General features: G+C 44.0%; 1 protein-coding gene across 1 annotated transcript; it reads right to left on the bottom strand.

Moving 5' to 3' along the window:
* Positions 1-673: 673 nt before the first annotated feature.
* Flg2 (filaggrin 2) lies at positions 674-15,442 on the bottom strand. Its single transcript, XM_074048086.1, has 3 exons — positions 15,388-15,442; positions 13,958-14,117; positions 674-13,183 (listed from the first exon to the last, which is right to left on the bottom strand). The coding sequence occupies exons 2-3, from the start codon at positions 14,093-14,095 to the stop codon at positions 881-883; spliced, it is 12,441 nt and encodes a 4,146-aa protein (XP_073904187.1). The 5' UTR covers positions 14,096-14,117; positions 15,388-15,442; the 3' UTR covers positions 674-880.
* Between the last annotated feature and the right edge of the window lie 4,974 nt (positions 15,443-20,416).

Genomic DNA, 20,416 nt, shown 5'->3' with positions numbered 1-20,416 from the left:
CAACTCAGTATAATGTCTTTCTCTCTGTAAATCCTTCAGACAGTGATTAGATTGAGGAAAAGATCAGATACAGTTAGCTTTTGCCTTCTTTGAACTTATTATTGGTATCTAAGTTCTTCATTGTCACCTAGGTGTCCAGAGGTAGAAGGAAAATGTGCATCTGACTCCATGGTGGGAGCTATGTTTGTGTTTGTGAAGATAAAAGAGAAGAGACACTGCTTTGATGAAAAGCTTATTGCTGATTTTAATGAAATACATGGTTTTTTTGTTCTTGTATCCAGGAGGTCATGATATAAATTCAATAGTAGTACAGAGTTCCAGTAGTATTTCAAAAAGATAAAAATATTCTGAATCTTCACCTAAGGCATTACTACATTTTTTTGTTTAGGACATGTGATGTATTGTAACATTATTAGAGAAATTGTGACTCCTAAATCTTGCTCTTAACTTCTTGGACAGGCTTGTTAATAATCAATTAAAACAAAATCTGGAAAAAGTAATTTTGAATCTCAAAAATTTTTAAATGTTCATTTTTTTAATCCACATCTAAATCACTTTATCATATACTTCAAATATAGTCCCAAATGAGTTTTTTAAAATTTCCTCCATTCAGTGTTTCTATCCAAGGAGCTCAATGGGGCGGGGATATGGCTCAAATGGTAGAGTGCCAAGGAGCTCAATGATTATGGAGCCTTACAAAAAGACCTTGCACCAAACAAAATTAATAGAGTATAGTATTATAGTTAATATAAAAGAACAGACACATTATCCCTACTACCAAAAGAAGGGATTATGTTAAATATCTTATTTTCTTACTATTTGTCTCATTTCATCTTTGGATTGGTTCTTATCATGTGAAACTTTGTTTTCTATTGTGTTCTTATTCAAAGTAATAGCTTCTTTGTTCTTGGACATATTCATAGAGTGGAGTGTTGATGTCTAAGGAGAAGGAACCTGAGCCTATTTTCCCATTGCCATGGCAACCTCTGGCCTCAGAGCCTCCTGTCTGATTGTTATCTATATCCTGACTGTATCTTCTGATGCCCCTTGATACATTAGATCTCAACTCTTGCTCTTGCCTTTTCCTACCAAATGTGGTTGTGCTCCTTGATAAATAAGTGTATCTATTCTCTTCACTTCCCATAGGGTTTTGGTCATAAAGAGAATGATTGGAAAAGGATTGTTGACTTCTGCTTTCACTTGACTTCTCATAACTGTCACTTGGTAGTACATGGCTATATACTTGACTTTCATCATTACTCAATCCAGAATTCTTTCTAGTTGAACTAGATTCTGACTGACCATGAAATGATATGTATTGTCTATGGCCAGATCCAGAGTGGACATTTGACAGGCTATGAGTCGACCTCTGCTTTCTGGTTATACTATATTCAGGATTAGCATCAATGTCATTTGACTCTGCAGAAGTCATTACAGAGTGGCCATGATTAGCCCCTTGGCTTCTAGCTGTACTGAATTCAAACTGATTGAGGGAATCAACTGATTGTACAAGATTTATTTCTGATTCTCCATATTCTGACACTAGACTGACTGTTCCATCAGTTCTTTCGGATGGTACATGGTCACATATATAAAATAATTGTCCATGTCCAGACTCTAGAGTATTTGTAGCTCTATCTGCTGACCTCAAAGGACTAGGATTGAGGCTACTATTTCTATGGTCTCCAGAAGGTCCATACCCAGACTGTCCGTAGTCATAATCTGCATTACCATAGCTGCCATGTCTCCAGTGTTGGCTAGAACCATGCCTTTGGTTTCCACTATGATCTGACTGAAAATGCCTTCTTCCAGTTTGAAGATGAATACTAATTGATTGCTTTCCTGTGCTATCCCTTAACTGCCTATGAGTATGATGAGATCCACCATGGCCCTGAGTAGACACAGACTGTCTGTGTGAGATGACCGTGTGCTCTTCACTATCAGTGGATTCACTGACAGTGGGTGTCCTCCCTGATGTTATCCTGGGTTCAGAACGTGGTGACTTCCCATGACCAGACTGGGCACGTCTAGTTGTATCTCTCGACTGTCCATGAGGTATTCCCTGTCTCCCTTTCACTGTGGATCCTGATTCTGCATGGTGAGATCCAGCATGTTCCTGAGTGGATCCTGTCTGCCTGTGTGAGATTTTTGAATGCTGCTCTCTGTCACTGGACTGGCTATGAACAGGTGTCCTTCTTGGAGATGGACTGGACCCAGACTGTTGGGATTGTCCTCCTCTATGCTGATTTTGCCTGGTGGTATCTCTTGACTGTCCATGAGGAGTTCCCTGTCTGCCTTGGATTGTGGTTCCTGATTCTCCATGTTGAGATCTGCCATAGTGCTGAGTAGATCCAGACTGCCTCTGTGAGACTTGTGAATGCTCCTCTGTGTCACTGGATTGGCTATGAATAGGTGCCCTTCTTGGAGATGGACTGGAGCCAGACTGTTGGGATTGACCACGGCCAGTCTTGGCATTTCTACTAGAATCTCTGGCCTGCCTGTGAGGAGTTCCCTGTCTGCCTTGGACTATGGATCCCGACTCTCCATGTTGAGATCCCCCATGGCCCTGAGTAGACCCAGACTGTCTGTGAGAGATGACCGTGTGCTCTTCACTATCAGTGGATTCACTGACAGTGGGTGTCCTCCCTGATGTTATCCTGGGTTCAGAACGTGGTGACTTCCCATGACCAGACTGGGCACGTCTAGTTGTATCTCTCGACTGTCCATGAGGTATTCCCTGTCTCCCTTTCACTGTGGATCCTGATTCTGCATGGTGAGATCCAGCATGTTCCTGAGTGGATCCTGTCTGCCTGTGTGAGATTTTTGAATGCTGCTCTCTGTCACTGGACTGGCTATGAACAGGTGTCCTTCTTGGAGATGGACTGGACCCAGACTGTTGGGATTGTCCTCCTCTATGCTGATTTTGCCTGGTGGTATCTCTTGATTGTCCATGAGGAGTTCCCTGTCTGTCTTGGATTGTGGTTCCTGATTCTCCATGTTGAGATCTGCCATAGTGCTGAGTAGATCCAGACTGCCTCTGTGAGACTTGTGAATGCTCCTCTGTGTCACTGGATTGGCTATGAATAGGTGCCCTTCTTAGAGATGGACTGGAGCCAGACTGTTGGGATTGACCACGGCCAGTCTTGGCATTTCTACTAGAATCTCTGGCCTGCCTGTGAGGAGTTCCCTGTCTGCCTTGGACTATGGATCCCGACTCTCCATGTTGAGATCCCCCATGGCCCTGAGTGGACCCAGACTGTCTGTGTGAGATGACCGTGTGCTCTTCACTATCAGTGGATTCACTGACAGTGGGTGTCCTCCCTGATGTTATCCTGGGTTCAGAACGTGGTGACTTCCCATGACCAGACTGGGCACGTCTAGTTGTATCTCTCGACTGTCCATGAGGTATTCCCTGTCTCCCTTTCACTGTGGATCCTGATTCTGCATGGTGAGATCCAGCATGTTCCTGAGTGGATCCTGTCTGCCTGTGTGAGATTTTTGAATGCTGCTCTCTGTCACTGGACTGGCTATGAACAGGTGTCCTTCTTGGAGATGGACTGGACCCAGACTGTTGGGATTGTCCTCCTCTATGCTGATTTTGCCTGGTGGTATCTCTTGACTGTCCATGAGGAGTTCCCTGTCTGCCTTGGATTGTGGTTCCTGATTCTCCATGTTGAGATCTGCCATAGTGCTGAGTAGATCCAGACTGCCTCTGTGAGACTTGTGAATGCTCCTCTGTGTCACTGGATTGGCTATGAATAGGTGCCCTTCTTGGAGATGGACTGGAGCCAGACTGTTGGGATTGACCACGGCCAGTCTTGGCATTTCTACTAGAATCTCTGGCCTGCCTGTGAGGAGTTCCCTGTCTGCCTTGGACTATGGATCCCGACTCTCCATGTTGAGATCCCCCATGGCCCTGAGTAGACCCAGACTGTCTGTGAGAGATGACCGTGTGCTCTTCACTATCAGTGGATTCACTGTCAGTGGGTGTCCTCCCTGATGTTATCCTGGGTTCAGAACGTGGTGACTTCCCATGACCAGACTGGGCACGTCTAGTTGTATCTCTCGACTGTCCATGAGGTATTCCCTGTCTCCCTTTCACTGTGGATCCTGATTCTGCATGGTGAGATCCAGCATGTTCCTGAGTGGATCCTGTCTGCCTGTGTGAGATTTTTGAATGCTGCTCTCTGTCACTGGACTGGCTATGAACAGGTGTCCTTCTTGGAGATGGACTGGACCCAGACTGTTGGGATTGTCCTCCTCTATGCTGATTTTGCCTGGTGGTATCTCTTGACTGTCCATGAGGAGTTCCCTGTCTGCCTTGGATTGTGGTTCCTGATTCTCCATGTTGAGATCTGCCATAGTGCTGAGTAGATCCAGACTGCCTCTGTGAGACTTGTGAATGCTCCTCTGTGTCACTGGATTGGCTATGAATAGGTGCCCTTCTTGGAGATGGACTGGAGCCAGACTGTTGGGATTGACCACGGCCAGTCTTGGCATTTCTACTAGAATCTCTGGCCTGCCTGTGAGGAGTTCCCTGTCTGCCTTGGACTATGGATCCCGACTCTCCATGTTGAGATCCCCCATGGCCCTGAGTAGACCCAGACTGTCTGTGAGAGATGACCGTGTGCTCTTCACTATCAGTGGATTCACTGTCAGTGGGTGTCCTCCCTGATGTTATCCTGGGTTCAGAACGTGGTGACTTCCCATGACCAGACTGGGCACGTCTAGTTGTATCTCTCGACTGTCCATGAGGTATTCCCTGTCTCCCTTTCACTGTGGATCCTGATTCTGCATGGTGAGATCCAGCATGTTCCTGAGTGGATCCTGTCTGCCTGTGTGAGATTTTTGAATGCTGCTCTCTGTCACTGGACTGGCTATGAACAGGTGTCCTTCTTGGAGATGGACTGGACCCAGACTGTTGGGATTGTCCTCCTCTATGCTGATTTTGCCTGGTGGTATCTCTTGACTGTCCATGAGGAGTTCCCTGTCTGCCTTGGATTGTGGTTCCTGATTCTCCATGTTGAGATCTGCCATAGTGCTGAGTAGATCCAGACTGCCTCTGTGAGACTTGTGAATGCTCCTCTGTGTCACTGGATTGGCTATGAATAGGTGCCCTTCTTAGAGATGGACTGGAGCCAGACTGTTGGGATTGACCACGGCCAGTCTTGGCATTTCTACTAGAATCTCTGGCCTGCCTGTGAGGAGTTCCCTGTCTGCCTTGGACTATGGATCCCGACTCTCCATGTTGAGATCCCCCATGGCCCTGAGTGGACCCAGACTGTCTGTGTGAGATGACCGTGTGCTCTTCACTATCAGTGGATTCACTGACAGTGGGTGTCCTCCCTGATGTTATCCTGGGTTCAGAACGTGGTGACTTCCCATGACCAGACTGGGCACGTCTAGTTGTATCTCTCGACTGTCCATGAGGTATTCCCTGTCTCCCTTTCACTGTGGATCCTGATTCTGCATGGTGAGATCCAGCATGTTCCTGAGTGGATCCTGTCTGCCTGTGTGAGATTTTTGAATGCTGCTCTCTGTCACTGGACTGGCTATGAACAGGTGTCCTTCTTGGAGATGGACTGGACCCAGACTGTTGGGATTGTCCTCCTCTATGCTGATTTTGCCTGGTGGTATCTCTTGACTGTCCATGAGGAGTTCCCTGTCTGCCTTGGATTGTGGTTCCTGATTCTCCATGTTGAGATCTGCCATAGTGCTGAGTAGATCCAGACTGCCTCTGTGAGACTTGTGAATGCTCCTCTGTGTCACTGGATTGGCTATGAATAGGTGCCCTTCTTAGAGATGGACTGGAGCCAGACTGTTGGGATTGACCACGGCCAGTCTTGGCATTTCTACTAGAATCTCTGGCCTGCCTGTGAGGAGTTCCCTGTCTGCCTTGGACTATGGATCCCGACTCTCCATGTTGAGATCCCCCATGGCCCTGAGTAGACCCAGACTGTCTGTGAGAGATGACCGTGTGCTCTTCACTATCAGTGGATTCACTGTCAGTGGGTGTCCTCCCTGATGTTATCCTGGGTTCAGAACGTGGTGACTTCCCATGACCAGACTGGGCACGTCTAGTTGTATCTCTCGACTGTCCATGAGGTATTCCCTGTCTCCCTTTCACTGTGGATCCTGATTCTGCATGGTGAGATCCAGCATGTTCCTGAGTGGATCCTGTCTGCCTGTGTGAGATTTTTGAATGCTGCTCTCTGTCACTGGACTGGCTATGAACAGGTGTCCTTCTTGGAGATGGACTGGACCCAGACTGTTGGGATTGTCCTCCTCTATGCTGATTTTGCCTGGTGGTATCTCTTGACTGTCCATGAGGAGTTCCCTGTCTGCCTTGGATTGTGGTTCCTGATTCTCCATGTTGAGATCTGCCATAGTGCTGAGTAGATCCAGACTGCCTCTGTGAGACTTGTGAATGCTCCTCTGTGTCACTGGATTGGCTATGAATAGGTGCCCTTCTTGGAGATGGACTGGAGCCAGACTGTTGGGATTGACCACGGCCAGTCTTGGCATTTCTACTAGAATCTCTGGCCTGCCTGTGAGGAGTTCCCTGTCTGCCTTGGACTATGGATCCCGACTCTCCATGTTGAGATCCCCCATGGCCCTGAGTAGACCCAGACTGTCTGTGAGAGATGACCGTGTGCTCTTCACTATCAGTGGATTCACTGTCAGTGGGTGTCCTCCCTGATGTTATCCTGGGTTCAGAACGTGGTGACTTCCCATGACCAGACTGGGCACGTCTAGTTGTATCTCTCGACTGTCCATGAGGTATTCCCTGTCTCCCTTTCACTGTGGATCCTGATTCTGCATGGTGAGATCCAGCATGTTCCTGAGTGGATCCTGTCTGCCTGTGTGAGATTTTTGAATGCTGCTCTCTGTCACTGGACTGGCTATGAACAGGTGTCCTTCTTGGAGATGGACTGGACCCAGACTGTTGGGATTGTCCTCCTCTATGCTGATTTTGCCTGGTGGTATCTCTTGACTGTCCATGAGGAGTTCCCTGTCTGCCTTGGATTGTGGTTCCTGATTCTCCATGTTGAGATCTGCCATAGTGCTGAGTAGATCCAGACTGCCTCTGTGAGACTTGTGAATGCTCCTCTGTGTCACTGGATTGGCTATGAATAGGTGCCCTTCTTAGAGATGGACTGGAGCCAGACTGTTGGGATTGACCACGGCCAGTCTTGGCATTTCTACTAGAATCTCTGGCCTGCCTGTGAGGAGTTCCCTGTCTGCCTTGGACTATGGATCCCGACTCTCCATGTTGAGATCCCCCATGGCCCTGAGTGGACCCAGACTGTCTGTGTGAGATGACCGTGTGCTCTTCACTATCAGTGGATTCACTGACAGTGGGTGTCCTCCCTGATGTTATCCTGGGTTCAGAACGTGGTGACTTCCCATGACCAGACTGGGCACGTCTAGTTGTATCTCTCGACTGTCCATGAGGTATTCCCTGTCTCCCTTTCACTGTGGATCCTGATTCTGCATGGTGAGATCCAGCATGTTCCTGAGTGGATCCTGTCTGCCTGTGTGAGATTTTTGAATGCTGCTCTCTGTCACTGGACTGGCTATGAACAGGTGTCCTTCTTGGAGATGGACTGGACCCAGACTGTTGGGATTGTCCTCCTCTATGCTGATTTTGCCTGGTGGTATCTCTTGACTGTCCATGAGGAGTTCCCTGTCTGCCTTGGATTGTGGTTCCTGATTCTCCATGTTGAGATCTGCCATAGTGCTGAGTAGATCCAGACTGCCTCTGTGAGACTTGTGAATGCTCCTCTGTGTCACTGGATTGGCTATGAATAGGTGCCCTTCTTAGAGATGGACTGGAGCCAGACTGTTGGGATTGACCACGGCCAGTCTTGGCATTTCTACTAGAATCTCTGGCCTGCCTGTGAGGAGTTCCCTGTCTGCCTTGGACTATGGATCCCGACTCTCCATGTTGAGATCCCCCATGGCCCTGAGTGGACCCAGACTGTCTGTGTGAGATGACCGTGTGCTCTTCACTATCAGTGGATTCACTGACAGTGGGTGTCCTCCCTGATGTTATCCTGGGTTCAGAACGTGGTGACTTCCCATGACCAGACTGGGCACGTCTAGTTGTATCTCTCGACTGTCCATGAGGTATTCCCTGTCTCCCTTTCACTGTGGATCCTGATTCTGCATGGTGAGATCCAGCATGTTCCTGAGTGGATCCTGTCTGCCTGTGTGAGATTTTTGAATGCTGCTCTCTGTCACTGGACTGGCTATGAACAGGTGTCCTTCTTGGAGATGGACTGGACCCAGACTGTTGGGATTGTCCTCCTCTATGCTGATTTTGCCTCGTGGTATCTCTTGACTGTCCATGAGGAGTTCCCTGTCTGCCTTGGATTGTGGTTCCTGATTCTCCATGTTGAGATCTGCCATAGTGCTGAGTAGATCCAGACTGCCTCTGTGAGACTTGTGAATGCTCCTCTGTGTCACTGGATTGGCTATGAATAGGTGCCCTTCTTGGAGATGGACTGGAGCCAGACTGTTGGGATTGACCACGGCCAGTCTTGGCATTTCTACTAGAATCTCTGGCCTGCCTGTGAGGAGTTCCCTGTCTGCCTTGGACTATGGATCCCGACTCTCCATGTTGAGATCCCCCATGGCCCTGAGTGGACCCAGACTGTCTGTGTGAGATGACCGTGTGCTCTTCACTATCAGTGGATTCACTGACAGTGGGTGTCCTCCCTGATGTTATCCTGGGTTCAGAACGTGGTGACTTCCCATGACCAGACTGGGCACGTCTAGTTGTATCTCTCGACTGTCCATGAGGTATTCCCTGTCTCCCTTTCACTGTGGATCCTGATTCTGCATGGTGAGATCCAGCATGTTCCTGAGTGGATCCTGTCTGCCTGTGTGAGATTTTTGAATGCTGCTCTCTGTCACTGGACTGGCTATGAACAGGTGTCCTTCTTGGAGATGGACTGGACCCAGACTGTTGGGATTGTCCTCCTCTATGCTGATTTTGCCTGGTGGTATCTCTTGACTGTCCATGAGGAGTTCCCTGTCTGCCTTGGATTGTGGTTCCTGATTCTCCATGTTGAGATCTGCCATAGTGCTGAGTAGATCCAGACTGCCTCTGTGAGACTTGTGAATGCTCCTCTGTGTCACTGGATTGGCTATGAATAGGTGCCCTTCTTAGAGATGGACTGGAGCCAGACTGTTGGGATTGACCACGGCCAGTCTTGGCATTTCTACTAGAATCTCTGGCCTGCCTGTGAGGAGTTCCCTGTCTGCCTTGGACTATGGATCCCGACTCTCCATGTTGAGATCCCCCATGGCCCTGAGTGGACCCAGACTGTCTGTGTGAGATGACCGTGTGCTCTTCACTATCAGTGGATTCACTGACAGTGGGTGTCCTCCCTGATGTTATCCTGGGTTCAGAACGTGGTGACTTCCCATGACCAGACTGGGCACGTCTAGTTGTATCTCTCGACTGTCCATGAGGTATTCCCTGTCTCCCTTTCACTGTGGATCCTGATTCTGCATGGTGAGATCCAGCATGTTCCTGAGTGGATCCTGTCTGCCTGTGTGAGATTTTTGAATGCTGCTCTCTGTCACTGGACTGGCTATGAACAGGTGTCCTTCTTGGAGATGGACTGGACCCAGACTGTTGGGATTGTCCTCCTCTATGCTGATTTTGCCTGGTGGTATCTCTTGATTGTCCATGAGGAGTTCCTTGTTGCCTTTGGACTGACTCTTCATGTTGAGATCCACCATGGCCTTCAGTGAACCCTGAGTATCTTTGCAAGTCTCTTGAATGTTTTTCATTGTCACTGGATTGGCTCTCCCTGTGTCTTTTAGTTGTATTTGATTCTGATCTTGTAGATTGTCCCTTTCCTCCCTGCGTATTTCTTGTGTTATCTCTTGACTGACTATTAGTTGATTCTTGTTTACCTATGGAAGATCCTGTGCAGTCATGAGTAGGTGCTGTGTGTCTCTGTTGTGTACCTGATAGCCCTGTGCTGTCACCTCTCTGTCCATGTGTTTGTCTTTTATTCCTAGTTGGAATAGATTCTGATTCTCCTTGATCTTTTCCAGTATTCCTATGAGTTGATGATGAATATTTCTCCCAGTTATTTGACTGACCTTCAGTGTCACTTGATTGTTTATGTGCTTTTTCCTGCCTTCTATTTATGGAAGCTCGCTGTTCTTGATGTGATCTTTGTGTTTGTTCCCTTTGTCCTTGAATGCTGCTGTGACTCTCAGAGTCACTCCTGCTTCTTTCACTATCACTTTGAGTAGCTATCTCCTGTCCACTTTTCCTTGTTTGCTTATGGCTTGAATCTGAGTTTGGTCTTCCATTTTGAGGATATTTTTGGCCTGAACTAGTCCCAAATCCTTGTGCACTTACTCTCAATTTATGTTGGTCATAACCAGAAGATTTACCTGTGCTAAACTTATGTTGACCATAACTAGAAGACTGACCTGAACTAGACCTATGTGGACCAGTATGAGACTTGCCTGATCCATAACCATGTTGGCCAGTGCCAGAGGATGGTCCAGAGGCAAAAGCATGTTGACCTTGACTAGATTGACTGGATCTAGACTCATGCTGTCCAAAACTAGAGGATTGATGTGAACCAGATCCATGTTGGCCAAATCCAGAGGACTTACTTGAGCCAGACCCATGTTGGCCAAAGCCAGAGGACTCTCCAGAGCCAGACCCATGATGTCCAAAGCCAGATGCCTGCCCTGACCTAGACCCATGTTGACCATAGCCAGAAGATTGACCTGAACCAGACCCATGTTGGCCAAAGCCAGATGACTGACCTGAGCCAGACCCATGCTGTCCAAAGCCAGAGGACTGACTTGAGCCAGACCCATGTTGGCCAAAGCCAGAGGACTCTCCAGAGCCAGACCCATGATGTCCAAAGCCAGATGCCTGCCCTGACTTAGACCCATGTTGACCATAGCCAGAAGATTGACCTGAACCAGACCCATGCTGTCCAAAGCCAGAGGACTGACTTGAGCCAGACCCATGTTGGCCAAAGCCAGAGGACTGACCTGAACCAGATCCATGTTGGCCAAAGCCAGATGACTGACCTGAGCCAGACCCATGTTGGCCAAAGCCAGAGGACTGACCTGAGCCAGACCCAGGCTGTCCAAAGCCAGAGAACTGATGTGAACTGGATTCATGCTTTCCAAAGCCAGATGACTGACTTGAGCCAGACCCATGTTGGATGAAGCCAGAGGACTGACTCGAACCAGACCCATGCTGTCCAAAGCCAGAGGACTGACCTGAGCCAGACCCGTACTGTCCATATCCAGAGGACTCACCAGAGCCAGACCCATGCTGTCTGAAGCCAGATGCCTGCCCTGAACTAGACCCATGTTGACTGTACCCAGAGGACTGATGTGAACTGGATTCATGTTTTCCAAAACCAGATGACTGACCTGAACCAGACCCATGCTGTCCAAAGCCAGAGGACTGATGTGAACTAGATTCATGCTGTCCAAAGCCAGATGACTGACCTGAGCCAGACCCATGTTGGCTTAAGCCAGAGGACTGACTTGAGCCAGACCCATGCTGTCCAAAGCCAGAGGACTGACCTGAACCCGACCTATGTTGGCCAAAGCCAAAGGACTGACCTGAACCAGATCCATGTTGACCAAAGCCAGAGGACTGATGTGAACTGGATTCATGTTGTCCAAAGCCAGACGGCTGACCTGAGCCAGACCCATGTTGGCTAAAGCCAGAGGACTGACCTGAACCAGACCCATGTTGGCCAAAGCCAGAGGACTGATGTGAACTGGATTCCTGTTGTCCAAACCCAGATGACTGGCCTGATCCAGTCCCATGCTGGCTAAAGCCAGAGGACTGACCTGAACCAGACCCATGTTGGCCAAAGCCAGAGGACTGACCTGAACCAGACCCATGTTGGCTAAAGCCAGAAGACTGATGTGAACTGGATTCAAGTTGTCCAAAGCCAGATGGCTGACCTGAGCCAGACCCATGTTGGCCACAGCAAGACTGACTTGAGCTAGACCTATGTTGTCCAAAGCCAGAGGACTGACTTGAACCTGGTCCATGTTGTTCATAGCTAGCAGATTGCCTTGAACTAGACCCTTTTTGTTGACAGTTTGAAGAGTGTCCACAGGAACCAGATCTATATGGACCATAATTAGAAGATTGACTTGCTCCAGACCCATATTGTCCACAGCAAGAGGACTGACTTGAGCCCTGTTGTCCTCCACAGCTTTGTGGTTGACAGCATTGTCTAGATCCATATTTTCTTTGACTAGAAGACTGGCTACAAGAGCTTGGCTCAGGTTGACAATATCCAGAGGACTGACTTCCTGAGATACATCCATGACCTTGTCCCCAAGTGCTTCCTGATTGACAGCATGACTGGGTACAGCTAGATTGGTTTCCTTGCCCTCCAAATCTACTTGTCTGACAAGAACTAGAAGCATTTTGTGGACTTCCACATCTACCTAAATTGCTATAACCACACTCATGACTTTGTGTTCTGTTGTTTTCTGAACTTGTAGGGCTAGATGCAAGCTTTTGTCCTCCACTCTTTCTTGATTGAGTAGAGTTTGATTTATGTTCACTACTCTCCTGGCCATGTGACAGACCACCATGACCTTTCCTTCCCTGACTATTTGACCTAGATCCAGATTCATATTCCTCCCCAAATTCCCTAGAGGGGCTACCACGTGACTTATTTCTTCTTTCTCTTTGCTCTCCAGAGCTAGAACCATGTCTCTCTTTGTCACTCCTCCAAGAGTGACCAGAGCTAGAACTTTGGTGACTTTTCTCAGATCCCTCTGAGCTGGATAATTCACCTTGCCTTCCCAGCCTCCTGGAGTTAGACCCATGTCTATGTTTAGCAGTTCCCCTTGAGCCCCCAGAATTATACCCATGCTCCACTTCCTCGCTCCAACTTGAATGTCTGTAACCTGATTTTGGTCCTGTTGTCTCTTCTTCTTCTTCATCTGTTTCCCTTTCTTCTTTTTGGTGCCGGTGACCATGCCTGTGCTTCTTTGACCCTGAAGCTTTGCAGTATTCTTTGCTGAGAACCTTGTTGCAGGCCATAGCCAGCTTGAATACCATCAAAAGAAACTCTGTAAAGTCTAGTCTTCGGTCATGATCTCGATCCAGCATATGCATGATGACATCCACAGTATCTGGATCATCTGGGTTCTATATATGAGGGACACACCAGGGAGACCTTGTCAGCCTAACCCACATTTTCAACTAACCCAGCCTAGTAGGGCTATGAATTTGTGGATATTTTACATTATGTAGTTTTAGTCTCACTGAGCATTACTTTAGGTTAATAGGATTCAGCAAATGGGAAGAGGTAACAGAAAATAGAGACTATTGGGATCTTTGAAAGAAGGTATTTCAAGGATCTAAGCTAGAGAATTAAGTGCTCAGGAGTGGAATACTGGAAAGAGTGAAATAAACCAAGTTCAGTTCAGGTATGTTTTAGTTTTGCATAGATTTTAAATATACATGTTAACACATTCTATATAGGATCTATTATTTTTAAGTCAATAACTAAGTCCTTCACAAGGAGATGGAAAAAAATGCTTGTACTTTGTTGTCAGTTTTAAATCATCCTTTGCCACTTTGTTAATTCTCCTTGTAGATAATATACCTCTCTAAACTTTCCTTCTCCCATTTGATAGTACAATTTATTAATTCATGTCTTAGTACAAATACATTTTCTGTGTTTTCAGAGGATTAGCCAATGTGAATGTGAAAGTCTGAGTCTATAAAGTGGGAGCGCACAGGAAAGTGAGAAACATTTACATTTAAAAAAATGCATGCTGCCTTAGTAGATTTCATGCTGTCCAACAAAAATCTACTCACATAGTTTTCTCAGAGCCCATTGGGGTTCTACACTTTTTAGCTAACCTTGGTCCTATAACAGAGCATGTACTGTACCCCAGCAGGCTTCATGATCCTCACCTTCAGAATTGGACGAAACTCTTTCTCTAACAGTTCCTTTAGCTCATCTTTGCTTAGTGTGCCACATTCCCCATCTTGCTTCGTGTATTTGTAGAAAATGTCAATGACTGTGACAACACTTCTTAAGAGGTCTGTCATCTTTTTGAAAGTTTAAGTAAACCTAGAGAGAAAAAAACAAAAGATTCTATAATTCCTTTCTTTTAGCATATCAACAGTTCTCATTTTAATATGGTTTTTTAAGCCTCTTGTCACTTTTAAACCTCCACATGTAAGGATGGGTCAGAGATCTTACAATAGCTTTCAAGACAGCAAAACTTGGTTAACTTTTAGTTACTTTGCTAAAATCAAGTCATGGATGGCTCAGATCTCCATATTTCTTGTTCTGGATGAAAGTAGTCTCTACATGCTGAGTACTTTGATGTCCTGGGTATTGTCCAAGGGCTTTCATATTTTCCGAAACCACCCAAACACCATTTCCACAATCTCTTTTTCTTTTTTTAAATTAGTGTTGTACTGAGGGTACATTGTGACATTTACAGAAGTTCTTACAATATGTCATAGTTAAATTCACCTCCTCCATCATTGTCCTTTATTCTCCCCTCTCCCATTCCTAGAATAGTTTCAACAGGTCTCATTTTCCCATTTACATACATGCGTACATATTATTTCCACTGTATTCACCCTCCTACACCCTTTCCTTATATTTTCCCCTCTAACGATCTCTTTTTCTAGTTTCACTGGTGCTTTTCCTGAGTAAAAAGTGATGTCTGCATCCCCCTTGAGTGCCAGAGTGAAACTGGACCATAAAACCTTCCAGCAAATCAAAAATAGACAGAGTGGGCTAATAATGCTAGTACTTTACACTTGATTTTAGCCAAAAGGCTGAGAAGTGATAATGATACCTTAGTACTTTGAAGTTCTGAGACAACCCTTATCAGAGGTTAGGAACTGTCCTGGTTTCAGCACTTGATCAAACACTGTTTCTTTTCATTAATCAGGGAGAAAAGCTCAGCAATGCAGGCAGGAATTTGATTATTGTATAATTAGATCTTGAAGCTCTAGGACTCAACAGTGAACAAGGAAGAGACTCTATAACAGTGCCAGCCTCTTTCCTATTTGAGCTACACATCCCAGAAAAGGTGGCATGCAAAAAGACTAGGAAGAGAGTATGGAATGGCCTAAAAGAAGAGAAACTTCTATTTGCATTTTTCCTCTCCATAGTGACACACTTATTACTTATTCCTAAAAGACCCCAGACTAATCAAACTGACCAAGAAAAAAGCAAACAAAGGGGACAGGAAAAAAAGACACAACACAGAAAAAATAGAATGGCAAGATATATGCAATCTCTGCCTTAGCTAATATTTTTGAGTTTCTATTATGAACAACACCAAATATTCATAGATGTAGCTGTATAAATTTTCTCTCACCTGGTTCACCAAAGGAACAAGTAGGATAAAGCCTGATACAGCTTGCAGGGTATTGATGGACTACGATAGTGGCCCTTATATAGCTTATAAAATGTGGGTGCTACCCTCTGTGGGATGGGCTGATTCATTTCCAATCAAACCTAACTCCACCTCTCTATATGTTTATCTTCCTCCTGCTTCACATTCTCATCTGAGATGATTGCAGAAACATTGCTACCAGCTCCACCTTCCAGTATAAGGACATGTCTAGATATGTAAAAAGCAGAGACTTTGTTTTAGAGAACTTGTGTAATTTTTTTCCTTTATTTAGTACCCACAGAAAGCAGCAAAATGTAATTACTTGTCAGGTGCTGCATAAATGCTTATTTAATTGAGAGTGAACCCAAGCTATTAGGCTTACCTTGTTCATGTCTTTGGCACTAATAACTGCCATTTATTGAGAATTTTTATGTACATATTATTTCCACCATATACACCATTTTCCATTCATGTGGTAAGTAGTGTGCTGAATACATTTCACATATCATGTCATCTTTTCACAACTTTTCTTTATATATTTTTATCACATTTTATAGATGAAATATGGGTTTTAGAAGGATGAGTATCCAAAGTTATAGCAAGAAAGTGGAAGAACCAGGACTTTAATTTATATCTGTTTTGTCATAGTGCTGTTGCTCTTAACCATCACATTAGCTTACCTCTGTGTATTTATTACATAGCTGTTATGCAAAAATGATGCATGTTTTTAGGAGTGTCTGGTTCACTTACACACAGATAATATGAAAGAAAATATAAGGATGTGCTGTAAGCCAGGACAAGAAGAAATATTCTCTGGTCATGTGAAGAGCCAGAAGAGCCTGTGAAGGCTCTTTCTAGGCTATCAAAGTGTAATGGGTTACATTTAAAAGGAATGTTTTCAGAAGTGCTCAAGGTGAATTTAGTGGGCCTTCTTCCAGCATCTTGTTCTCAATTACTAGCCTGGCATCTTTATGCGTGGATCCTAGGTTATATACAAAGAGTATATCAAATATATTTGAGGGTATTGAAAATAATCAGAAACCTATATTAGGCAAGATGAGTCAGCTCTTCCACACTTTGCCACCAGGTGATGATAATTGAAGCTATCTATGAGTTAGTGTTTATTACCTTCTGCATCTGGTGGTTTTGCATACTTATTTCTCACAGTATATTATAAGGATAGTGTTACTCTCACCCTAGTTTTACAGACCAGGAAATGGAAGCATCAAGAAATTTAAAATGTGTTCAAATTCACAGCTAGTCAGTGGCAGCACTAGGATAGAAACCAATGGGGTCTGATGCTAAAGCCTGGCACTTAACCACATGTACACCACATTTCCAGGGATATGGGATCAGTGAACTCCAATCTAGGCACTTCTTTGGAGATAATTTTCATATCTTACTCACCTCATCCTCCAGTTAGTGCCTAGAGCTTGGTAAACACTTAGAATAATATCTGTTCACATGAGAGATGGCCATTGTTCTCATAGCCAAAGAATATTAGACCAAAACAACACATAGAATGTTGTGTTTTTATAGTCATTATCAAGTGTATGAATCTTTTGCAATTGTGTTTGTTTTGTGAAGATGATAGCTGTGTCAGGAAGATTCAGGCCCCAGACTCCATATTGAGATAGAATTTTAAAGCCATCTTTGCAGAGTAAGGATGTTGCAGTTGTAGGATTTTCTAAACATCTAGTTTAGAACTTGAAACTCTCTCTCCATAGTTTGCTTACTCTCAGAATGCCAGCATTCACTTTTTTGTATGCTTTGCATTCCAGTCTTTCTTCCTTGTCTTGCTTGCTTAACATATTGGATAAAATTATAGACTTTGTAGTAAGAAAGACTTGAGTCCAAATCTCAGCTCTGTGTTTTACTAGTTGCTGTGTTCCTTGAGCAACTATCTAATCTTCTTGACCTCAGCTTCTCGACTTAATGGATGGAAATGAAAGCACCTGCTTCACTGATGGAGATAATGTGTGGCTTATAATAAATGCTTAGTAAACTATATAATTATCACAAGCTCATTTTGGTAAATATTTCATAGCATCTAGCACGGAGTTTATATATAGGAAGTACTTGATTGTGTTTGATTAAAATTAGTTAGGAGTCAATAGTAGACCTTTAAGGTAGAAATACTGCTTTCTGTCAAAAACATGGCCCAGAAAGTAAGTTAAGACTTTTAAAAATAGAAAAATAGAACATGTTTCAGATATAATTCACTTACCAAAAAATTCAACTTTTCAAAGCATACAATTTAGAGTTGTGCAAGTAAGTCATGGTGTCTGTGCATTAGGTAAGTTTTCTGGCTTCTTAAAGCTTCACTTTCCCTCTTTAGCAACCACAAGGTATTATCAATGTCATGGTACAAGTGAACACATATCGGGTCATCTCAGCAGCAAGTCTGAAGAACACTTATCTATCTCAGACCCAAACACCAGTTAGAAAGGAACCAAAGTGATAGTTTTTAAAAACTGCCTTGATAAAACCTGCAGAGACTTTTGCTGGTCTGGACTTAAAAAGGTTATTTAGTCCAAAGAAGCAGAGGCCTGAAGCACAGCCCTAGGACAGTCTTGGCTATAATTATTTCCATATCTAGGCCTCCTTTCTGACTTACTCTTCCATCGTCCTCTGCTTATTCCATATTCACCTTACTTTGGGATATCAGGACTACCAGATGCTTTGATTAGAGGCCCATTTGGTAAAGCTTATGCTTCACCTTATCATACACCTAAGAATAGCAAAAGCAATTTTAGTTGCACATATGAAAGTTCCAGCTTTTGGCTTCCACTGCCTGTCCAATGGATTTTGTTTCATCTAATCCTACTCAAGGTAGGGCCTTCAACAAATTAATCTGCATTATTTCCTGTCATGTTCAAATTAAGAACTTGCCTTAGTGCCCAAGTGGGTCTGTGGCTGTCAGAAGAATCAAATATTTTTCCTGACTCTTAGGAACCCCTATTTCAGAGGTGCTCAATGAACTCAGAGCTGATGCCTAAGACGTATTTAATACACCAAGGTGTATTAAATGTCTCTTTTCCCTTAAAAAAGGTTAAGGATCTGTTCTTAGTTCTGAGCATGATGCAATACAAAAAACATTGACTTTGTATTAAGACAGATAATTTTTGTATCATAGCACCAACATAAACTACACATATAGTTAACATTCTAAATCTTGAATCTGTTTCCACACCTGTGAAATGGGAACAATTACAGACATGTGAGAATTAAATAACATGATATTTGACATAATATTAGGATAATATTTAGCACATACCACCTGTATAATTGGGGAGTTCAGGGAGTACATGCTTGATCCATGATTTCCTTTACTAAGCAGAGAGGTTATGAAAGGACTAAATAATGAACACAAAAATCTATCTTGGATAAATTTTCTTTTATGCCCTACTTAATATTTGTATCAGTATAATATACAGTGAGTCTTTCAGAAAAATATGCTTCCATTATATGAGCTAGGTTATTGAATAATTGGAAACTTTTATGCGTATCATGAGAACATCAGAGTGGATTATTTAACATTTTTAGCTCTGTTTATGTATAGTTCAAAAACTTCACTTATAAAAGTAGTTTCCTGTTCCTAATGAAGTGTATCACAAATTGTTCTAAAATTACTTAGTATATGTATTTTATTCCCATGCTTCTGTTCTGAAGTTCTGGAATACAGTTTTTTTCCAGTGTAATCAGTTCAGCTGCACTTAACATTAATGTTCATGTTGGTATAGAAATTTTGTCTAAATTCTACATGATAGACAATAATTTTATGGTATTCCACAGGGAAAGGTATGACTGCAGGGCCAGTCTAACTGTACTTTTAGGTGCATGTATTCTCTTTCTACTAACTTATACTTGTCTATCTGGTTGACAGGTTGTCCAGTCAACTGGTCATTTACCAGATGTGGACTTAAGATGCTGGGAATGCAATAAGAATTGGTAGCCCTTCATTTTGTGAGTCTGTGTGGAGCTTTAATCAGCAAATGTCTCCACTTTCTGTGTTACATTAACATTGGTTCATGCATATAACTACCTGCAGCTGATGTAGTTCTCCATTAAAAAATTTAGAAGAGGAGGAATTCCAAGATGGCGGCTAGAGCCGGCGCAGAGAATCTCCACTTCACGTTAAACGGAGAACCGAGGAGGCCCCCGGGCCGCCAGTGGCCGGCGCCCATACGGCTTGGGAAGACGCGGACCAGCTTACTGTCGATTAGTACACTAACACTCCCTGTTTATACCTTTGAAACTCTCTTGTCTGATACCTTGTTCTGCTTTCTCCCTCTTGTCTGTATATTTGTTCTCCCCTTTTCTTTAACTTCTTGCTTTCCATCTCAGCTCACTCTTCCATTCTCAATATTACCATTGTTATTATTACAAGCTAGAAAATACTTAATTACACACAGTACAGGGACAGTAACAACACCAAGGACAATGACAGGAAGACAGAAAAAACAAGGAAACCAGTTTCCCCACAGCAAAAAATTAGTACAGGAACCAGAGGGGAATGAAGAGAACAGAAACTCAGAGCCAGACTCCAACAAAATGAAGATAAACTATGCCAAAGGACCCAATGAAGCCTACAAGAATAATTTAAAAGAAGACATACTACAAGTACTCAATGAGAATTTTATAGAGATGATACTGGATAGGGTCAACCAAAATGTACAGGAGACACTCAAGAAATTCCAAGACAATAAAAATAGAGAATTTGAAAAAGCAAAAGAAGAAATAAAGGAAACCATAGAAGCACTGTATAAACACCAAAGTGAAAGAGAGAACACAATGAATAAATGGATAAATGAACTCAGGACAAAAATAGACAACAATAAAGAAGAAAACAGCCAGGATATGGAAAACCTCAGAAAAAAGAACGAAACAGAACTGCAAAACAAAATGGAAGGCCAATCCAGCAGAATAGAACAAACAGAAGACAGAATCTCAGAACTTGAAGATGAAATGGTAATTAAAGGAAAAACTGAAGAACTACTAATTAAACAAC

The sequence above is a fragment of the Castor canadensis genome, chromosome 11 (genome assembly GCF_047511655.1).
Source record: "Castor canadensis chromosome 11, mCasCan1.hap1v2, whole genome shotgun sequence".
NCBI classification, from domain to species: domain Eukaryota; kingdom Metazoa; phylum Chordata; class Mammalia; order Rodentia; family Castoridae; genus Castor; species Castor canadensis.
This window is presented reverse-complemented; position numbering and strand designations above follow the sequence as displayed.

What these genes read in the sequence shown, in the direction of transcription:
- Flg2 (XM_074048086.1), bottom strand. Translation starts at nt 14,095, where the DNA reads ATGACAGACCTCTTAAGAAGTGTTGTCACAGTCATTGACATTTTCTAC. An exon ending in AGTTTCGTCCAATTCTGAAG is followed by an intron (nt 13,184 to 13,957) that starts GTGAGGATCATG and finishes CCTCATATATAG; the next exon opens with AACCCAGATGATCCAGATAC.